The sequence below is a fragment of the Physeter macrocephalus genome, chromosome 8 (assembly GCF_002837175.3).
Source record: "Physeter macrocephalus isolate SW-GA chromosome 8, ASM283717v5, whole genome shotgun sequence".
Lineage (NCBI taxonomy): Eukaryota > Metazoa > Chordata > Mammalia > Artiodactyla > Physeteridae > Physeter > Physeter macrocephalus.
In genome coordinates, this window is record NC_041221.1 from 54,044,384 (window position 1) to 54,053,853 (window position 9,470).

The 9,470-nt window shown below is 36.5% G+C and overlaps 1 protein-coding gene across 1 annotated transcript in view; it reads right to left on the reverse strand.

Annotated features, from left to right (window-relative positions):
- The window catches only part of HCN1 (hyperpolarization activated cyclic nucleotide gated potassium channel 1), a 384,981-nt gene that overhangs the window by 73,943 nt on the left and 301,568 nt on the right, over nucleotides 1-9,470 (reverse strand). The window contains exon 5 of the mRNA XM_007108331.2: nucleotides 3,917-4,063. Within this exon, the coding sequence (XP_007108393.2) occupies nucleotides 3,917-4,063 (147 nt within the window). The remainder of the gene's footprint in view (nucleotides 1-3,916; nucleotides 4,064-9,470) is intronic.

Below are 9,470 nucleotides of genomic sequence, written 5' to 3' on the forward strand. Positions count from 1 at the left end.
CGAACCCGCGTCCCCTGCATCGGCAGGCGGACTCTCAACCACTGCGCCACCAGGGAAGCCCTTTGCTTACTTTCCTATTCTACTCTTCCTGTTCCTCTAAAGTCTTAATTCACATTAAATTTAGGCTTTTGTGTGACTCTGATGCCAGAAGAGCAACAGCTGAAGAGCAGATGAACAAATGGAGAACATTGTTTTCACCTTTTTAAGGTGTTAAGTGTTTGAGCATTTCATGCTTCTACTTCTAGGATCTCTAATTTTATTAAGTAGCCATGATTCTCACCCTGTTTTTCACTCATAATTCTGTTAAAGACCATTCACCCAATAAATATTTAATGATCTCCTATCAAATACTAGTCATTAGAGATACAGAGATATTATGGCACGGTCTCTATCCTCAAGAAGCTCGCAGTCTTGAAAGAGACAAACAGTAAACGGACAAATGAAAATACAGTGATAGACAATGGTCGGGGAAAATGTATGAAGGTTCTGCCTGGTAAGACTGTTTGATGGAAAGCTGAAGGTAAGCTGGGTAGAAAGGATTGAAGATAGAGAGGCGAGTATGAAGAAAGGCAAAGAGGCAATCAGAAACATTTCTCCCCACCCCGCCAGGAAATTATCAACAATTTTCTGTTGATGAAGCATGAATGTAAAGAAATGAAGATGGAGGCAGACCAGGGAGCATCTCAGGTGCCATGTCAAGCAGCTTGAACTTTTTCTTGAAGGGGATAGGAGGTCATGGTTAGGCTCTGAGAAGAAAGTAATGTCAAACTAGTGATGTATATCAATCAATATGGTAGCCCTGAGATGGGATGCATTTGAGCTAATTGACATCAAAGGCAGGAAGAAAAGCAGTGAGTGCACTTCAGAAGTTGAGGTAAAAGATGCTGAGACCCTGAACTATGGCATTTGCAAATATAAGGAAAAAATTAGTCTAACTTAATGATAGAATAGTTGTAGGAATTGAGTAAATTGGAGGTATGTCTATTGATGGCTTTAAGGGGATAAAAATGAAAAGTGGAATTTTTTCCACTGAAGATCAGAGTAAATTAAAGTATGGCAAGATAAAGCAGTTAATAACATACACATGATTAAGAACATTTTCTTGTTATCCTGATTTTACATTACATTGAGCATTTTTAGCAGGGAGGAAGGCTTCCCGTTTAAGCATGCAGCTTCTTAGGGTTCATTTTTATGTTCACTTTTTCTATTGGCTTTCTGTATTCCCTCAATGACATTTTATGCTAGAATCCTTACTTTTCTCCTTCTTTGAAATAAATTTTTAGTTTTACTGTGTCCTCCTGCCTATTGATTCCATCTTAATCCCTGATACTGTCTCTTCAATTACCTGTGTCTCCATGCTGTGTTCTGTCCTACCCTGCTTTTGAATCCCACCAGGACATTTAGAACCCATCTTGGTTCTAGTGTCCTGAACTTCTGCCTCTTAGTAAAAGGAATTTGGATTTAAAATAAATTCTGCTGCAACTGGAGAAAGCCCTCGCACAGAAACGAAGACCCAAGACAGCCAAAAGTAAAATAAATTCTGTAATCCTACAGAGAGATAAAGCAAAGCATATTGATAGATTTTTTTTAAATGATGCATTACTTTTTTTTCAACATCTTTATTGGAGTATAATTGTTTTACAATGGTGTGTTAGTTTCTGCTTTATAACAAAGTGAATCAGCTATACATATACATATATCCCCGTATCTCCTCCCTCTTGCATCTCCCTCCCAGCCTCCCTGTCCCAACCCTCTAGGTGGTCACAAAACACCAAGCTGATCTCCCTGTGCTATGCGGCTGCTTCCCACTAACTATCTATTTTACATTTGGTAGTGTAAAAAATGAAAAGTTTTGCTTCTATGTCTCAAAGCAAAAATATTTGTACATTCTTATTTGATTGAGGACTCTAGAGAAAATAAGCTAATCAATAGCAGATATTTAGCTCCTTCTATTACCAAAACTCTTAACTGATGTCTTAAGGCTTAAAAAAATACAAATAACTTTTAATGGATGCAGATACTTAGGGATGGTTATAAATGGTAAAGATGTCAGTTGAAATAGAAATATTTATTGACTCTTTAACATATGCTACATGTAGTAGGAATTTCAAGACAAATTTAAAATATAGATTAAATGGTCTTTGCTCTTAAAGAACTTTCAAGACAAAAGTGGAGGAAACTAATGTGGAAAAATCGTGATAATAGACAAAATGGAAAGTAGCACACAAGCATTATGGACTCAGTGCACTGGGGGTTAGGGAAAAGAGAGACCAGATCTAGTCTGGACAATCAAAGGAGGTAGAAATAAAGAAATATTATTTATTACCTTTGCCAACAGATGAGAAACATCTGGAAAATGTATGAGGCAAGTTGAGAAATTAGAATTGGTTTTTCAAAACAGTTAAGTTGTACAATTTGGCTATAGGCCACTTTGGAACATGTACGGCAACAGGGAAAAATAAAGCTAGAAATTCAGCAAGGATCAGAGCATAGAAGGGCTAGAATATGAGCCTAAGGAGGCTATAGTTGATTTAATTTGTAATGTAAAGACTGAACATTTCTGAGCAGAGACATGACTAGCTCTTACACATAAAAGATTAATCTGGCATCGCTGCTTTAAATGGTAGTTAGAGAAAACAGACCAAAGGCTGGAAGGTAAACTAAGGGGATATTGCAAATAGTCCATGTGAGAGGAATAAGGTTAGGGTAAGGGCATTGGGAAAGGAGACAAGGGCATAGGTGTGAGATACATTGTCACAGTGAATTGACAGCATTTGGTAACTGACTGGATGTGCAGAGCAAAGAAAGATTTTTCAAAAAGACAAAAATTTTACATTCCAAATGACTCGAAAGAATAACTAAAACATTTACAGAGAGAGAGAGAGAGAGACTTCAAAGGATAAATGGTTTAGTGATGGATGATAATGACTAACACATAGCTTACTATACATACATACGGCAAGGGGATATCATGTAGCTTTTAAGAAAACAGAGGTTATGGCAAGAACTTGGAGCTCAAGTTTATAGAACTGCAGAGATGAAATAAATATGAGAATAAAACTCAGAAATTCAAAATGAAAAGCCAATAGCTCAGTAATGGCTTAGTGTTAAAGAAGCTCCCAAAAGAGGTTCAGGATATGTGTTTTATTGAGTTTAAAGGAACCACCAATGGCTCAAAGACAAAGGATTTGATGATTACATGTTCATTTATAATTTTCAAGGAAACAATTTTGGTAAAGAAGTGGAGATTGAACCACAATGCAATAATTATAAGGTAATCTTTCGAGAAAGTTCGTAGTAAAAGGATGGAGAAGGAGAAAGACAGTGTAAGAAACACAAACACTCGAGAGAATGTTCTTTTGATCTAGGGGTGACCTGTACATTATAGTGGGTATAGAGGAAAGACTTCTAGGGAGGGATGGGAAGGAGATGCAAGGCAAAGAGGTGGTTACTGATGTTGCCAAGTGTTTTCTGAGGTAACAGGAAATGAATTACTCACAACGGGTCAGGTCAGTCTGTGATCAGGGTCCAGGAGGTGAACAAGGAAAATGAAGATAGGAGGAAAGTAGAAATCGAAAAGAAGTTAACGAAACAGTTTGGTGAGCATGAGATGAGAGAGTGGAAAACTGGGACGATATGGACAATGGGGACACAAGAAGGGACTTTGTAACTAGGGATACAGAAAATAAAATGATATCCTGAGAATCATAATTAGAACAATTTCCAGTCTTTTTTTAACGTAAGAGCCTGTAAATGGGAGAACATAAGGGCAAATAAGGGCAAAAAACAAGATGTTTTAACATTAAATTTTAATTTTTCTTTCAAGTAGTGTCAAAACATGGAATTGAGGATTTCCCAGGAAAGGAGAAAGTAAACAATGATCATGCACACGGAGACTGAGGACTATAAATCTTACCTCTCTCAGAGGATCATTGAGTTCATTGAGAATATTTTCCTCATCAAAGATTTTGCCTTGGTATCTGTGTTCATAGTAATCATGTATCTTCTGACGCATATCAGCTGGTAACTTATGGAATGACATGTATTGTTCCACTTGCTTATACTGTAAGGAAAGGAAAAAAGGAAATTAGAAAACATTGTTAGGCTGTATGAGAAATCGTCTTGTTACTTTGTTGTGCTATATTCAATAATATTTGAGTAACAAAAAGAAGAAATCCTTTAAGGGGAAGGAAATAATGTACTAGGTTGTAATGTACCTACTCTGTGTCAGGCTGTAGAAAGCATTTGTTTAGGTGAATATTTCCTGTAAAGACCTGAGACGTTATAGAGAGGAAGCATGGAGGGAGCTCAGAGGTAACTGGGTGCAGCCCCAGAAAAGCCAGTGATGAGGCAAGAAAACAAAATGTGATGCTATTTTTTTTTTTTGATTTTTTTTTTTGAGCTGAGTTCTAAAAGAAGTATGAAGTTGCAGTTTAAATATTCACTTGGAGAAAGAATCTCATAACTCTGGATAGTACAAAATGTCTTATCTTAGACCTTTATAGCAAAAGATCAGACCTCATTAACAACTGAATCTGGAGGCAGAAAGCTTGGCAGCTATTTGCAAGTCATAGATACTCAAGAAACACTCGTGCCCTATAAACTAAGAGACTGTGTCAGGCTTCAATTTAGGACGTAGAAAAATATCAGAATGAGACTAGATCCACATAATTTTATAGCTGAAACTTAACTTCGACATTTAATTTCATTTAAACAAGTAGTACTTAAACTTGATTGTTTATAAAACTTGGGGTGAGGCTGTCTTTTGGGAATGCAGATTTGTATTCTTAACTCCAGATATTGATTCCATTGAGGCACCTGCCTTTGTAAATTTATACACATACTCATAAACATATACATACGCACTTTAAAAAAATCCCTGCAAATCAGACAGGAACATAGAAGCATGGAGATTACCTGGAAGCTTATTAGAAGAGCATTTCAGGCTTTACCTCAGAGCTGTGAAATCAGAATCTGCACCTTAAGAAAGATCCCTAGATGATTCACACACATTTAAGTTTGAGAAATATTCCCTCGATGTTTTAAATGCAGGTGGTCATAAGCCTATACTTTGAAAAAATCAGTTAGACCTCCAAAATTAGTTTCATTGTACGGATGACAAAACTGAGTACAAATAAAAAGGTAGGTAATGAAACTGGCTGAAGATACTGGAATAAAAATCTTTCCTAAACACAACACATTTGACATATTATCTATGAAAATTTTTTTTCAAACATTTCCTGATAACAGAGCTCAGACTAGAAGATCTAGGTGACTGGACTCCTTGCCCATAATTACCATAATTATAATTGGTAATTGATAATACATACATCTAATGGGAAACAGCAACCCGTTGTATTGTATTCCATCAAAATTTTTTACATAATTTCCTTACACATAACATTCATATTTTTGGACATTCCCTTTTAGAGTTTAGTATTCTCAAAGGAAATACAACTTTGTCATGAGATTCCTTTATTTGGTCACCAGACTGTTCCCTGAAGTATTTAAAGCCTTCAGGCCTACATATATATATCTCTGAAGCAACTTGATTATGATTTAGGCATTCTGAATTTAGGCACCAACGCTGTCACTGTCATTGTGTGTAAGTGGCTTCTAGTATATACTTGAGAAGGACTGGGTTAATTTTTCCTGAGGAAGTCAGAATCTGTATGCTAACCTTGGTAGCCCACCCTTAGGACTGGGTTAATTTTTCCTGAGGAAGTCAGAATCTGTATGCTAACCTTGGTAGCCCACCCTTAGCTAGAGACCTCAGATTCAGCCTGCTTTGACCCCTCATGCAGCTGGTCCAAAGGAAAGATGCTTCAGTGGCCCTTTCTACAAGATTGCCGTGTAGGATAAGGTTGATTTTCAGCTGGACTGGAAAAGCTCTAACTTTATTTTTAGAGACATCTTTATATCTGATTTTTACTCTTAGCCAAGAAGAGGGCAGTGAGATATTTGAGGTACTGTTTAGGTTCTGAAACTCCACTGGAGACCCACAAGGCTAACTTCTGCACTAATGATTTGCAAATAGGCTGCTTGGTTTGACGAGTTTGGATGGACTATTTAAAGAGCTACTGAGAGCTTTGCTGGTGAGCTCTCTCCAGAGCAAGACTCCTTGCACAGATCTTGGTGGTTCAGGCCAGTGAGTCAGCATGCTCCAGGGTCCCAGAGATTGAGCCCACAGGGAGGGTGCTGGGGAAAGGCCCTCGGGCCTCTGATGCTTGTTGGCATTCTCTTTCTCTGTTGCACTGACCTTTGCCTTTAAACGAAAGCCTCATTTGAGTATAATCTATGGAGTCTGGTGAGCTCTGTCAAATATCCGAACTTGGGAAAACAATAAAACAACTTCAGACAACAGGGCCTTCACTTACAGCATTGATGAAAATCCTTTCAGTTCTGGCCAAATAAAGGATTCAGTGTTCTTCAAAACCAGTAGGTATCAAGTAATCTCTGCACACTTTTCTCAATAGAATGCTTGCCCAAACACTGCTTGGGGTGGTGAGAATCTTTAACTTTAACTGGCATACTGAAGCTCTAGATTTCTCCCTTTTTTTGCCTGTATCTCAGGGGTATGGGAGACAGCATTAAAACTTAGTAGCATTTTAATCATTTGCCTGTGTTTGAGGCAGAGTAGGGGAAAGAAAAGAAATTCAGTTTCTGACAAGTTAAGTTTAAGATGCCCATGGCACATCCTAATGCTTATATGTAGGTCAGGCACTTAGAAGAGAAAATATACGCATAGTCAATGACTAAAAGATCACTAAGGATGCGTCAAGTGAAGACATAAAAAGACAAAAAGTGGAACCTATATTTTAAAAGCAGTTGAGTCATGGAGTTTGACAAGTTAAGGGAACTCACATTAGCCAGCACGATGTAAGAGCAGGACCAGAAAAGCTAGATGAGCAAAATCCAAAGAAGGATAAAGTTTCAAAGGGGAGGGGGCCGCTCAAAAGCAAAGATGCGAATACAATTCTTTCTTGAATATATAAAATCAAAAATTCATTGTATCAGATTTAAAAGACTATAAAACAAGTACCATTTAAAATTCTAATGTACTATTATTTTTTACATGTTCTCTGCAATTAAAATTTTATATCTATATCTATATCTATATCTATGTATTTATAATGCATGTACATGATATTTTAGGGGTTCAGAACAGGCTTTTTTCAAGATGTGACACTTTGGCATGTGGGTTATTATGTGCTAAAGGCAGTGGAGACCCTACAGGCTCAAGAGAAACTACTGTCCCTCTCTTAACTACTTAGGATAATTTAAATTGGGGATTTTTCCCAGAGATAAATTTTATCTAAGTGGTCCCATCTGTATGGCAGGACAAACACCTAATTACCCAACAACTGCTCTTCTTTTTATCATCCGATGAATTATCCTCCTGTTTCTGAGACCTCCAGGCCCCTCTCCCATTCCTTAGCCCAGGATGGCATGTATACCTTATTTTACCTCTTTGTCTCTGAACCTCTCCTGTATGTGGGGTCTCTGACCCTATCAAGTATGTGGGATTCATGTATATATAAGAAATAAAATTTGATTTTCACCTGTTAACTGACTCATGTCAATTTAATTCTTAGACTGGACAGAAGAACCTAGAAGGATAGAGGAAAGTTTTCTTCCACCTTGACAATATTAAAGATGTGCCCTAATAGAGTGTTTATAACAAATGGCAACATTCCACCAGTCTCACTTCTCCCGTGTCACCATTTTTAAAAAGGTGTTTAGTTGGTATCACCAAGCAATATGCTTCTGTCTCTATTTCTTATATGGATTAATAATAGGCATCTATTATTGACTTTTTGCCATAACAAAGTGGTTTAACTACTTACAGTTCCCCGTATCTTCTCACCCCCTTTCTCATGCTATAACTGTGTCACTAGTGCTAATTGTTCCCTTGATCTCCTTTGTAACTTTACATAATCTATTTATACATTAATTTCTTGCTCAGAGAACTCTAGACAAATTTACCAGATGAAAGTAACAAACTCCCTCCTTCACTCCTACTTTCTAACTTCTGTCATCTCTACTTTTATGATGTAAAGGTGGATTACAATTTTGTACCCAAAACTAAACCTACCAAACACATAGTTTACATTACTTTGACCATGTATCATGATGCCAAGTGGAACATTTGATGACATTTCCTTTTGTTTCATGGATTTTTAATGATTTTCATTTCTTGCATAATTAGCTCTTATTTTAGTTTCATTTTTTTTTTCCAGCCTTCTTATCCTACCCAATATTTGTTGAGTTTTCTGTAGGATTTCTCTTTACAACATCCCTGGTTGGGTTCACTATTCTTAGACCCTATGTTTTTCCTTTGGTTTAGTTATTCATGTTGCTGGAACCAATCCCTAAGTAAACAACTAAGAAATATTGAGTGGGATATAGTTTTTTGGAACCATTTCTTCTCTGAAAATGTCTCTGTTAAACTCAAAGTTGATTGATAACCTGACTGCATACAGAATTCTAGATTGAAGTCTAGTTGGATGCTGAGCCTTTGGATAACTGATGCACTTTGCTGGATATGGTCCATGTTTCTCATCACTTATTTCATATATTCTTTCCCTGCATTTCCCCCTACATTTCCCTAGATTTCCCACATTTTCTCTACGTTCCCCAATATTTCCTGAAATTCTTAGAACTCATTTTAATTCCAAATATCTTTTCAATTATTTGAGCTTTTATCTTCATAATTTTATTGTATTCAGTTTAGAAATATATTAATACATGAAGTTAAAAATAATTTTAAGGCATCCTTTCATTCCTGAAAAATCTGGGATGTCTCAATAGAGGGGAATTGAAAAGTATCCACTGGATTTATGTTCAGTAAAATTTTTGATGTCTTTGCACTCAGTGCTTTCATTGGACTGTGTGTGTACATCAGGAGTGGGGGCAATGCAAAACAGTTTGCAAATGTTTAGAAGTAAGAAGTGAAAATGGAAATAGCAAATGTAACCATCTCTCTGACGCACTCTAGTTAAAAGCAGAGAGCTAGAATGATAGCATGGTAAATGTCAACAATTCCAAAAATCTAAAAAAATAGTTTTAATCACATTTATATTGTTTTTGTATTCATGAAATGATACCCTTACCAGAAAACTGAATCACCCCTACTTTAATATCCCCTACTCCTTCATCCTAATCCTCAAGATAATATCAAATCATGTAAATTCTACCTGCTAAAGGTTTCAATAATTTTCCTTTCCCCTGCATCACCACTATTATCAATCTAGTCAAAGTAACTTTATTCATCCTCTAAACTAATTCCTAGCTTCCTAACTACATTCTCTGTATCAATTTGCACATGCCTTCTTACAATCCTAATTCATTTTCCATAATCCAGACAGAGAAATCTTTTTTTTTAAACATCTTTATTGAAGTATAATTGTTTTACAATGGTGCGTTAGTTTCTGCTGTATAACAAAGTGAATCAGTTATACATATATATA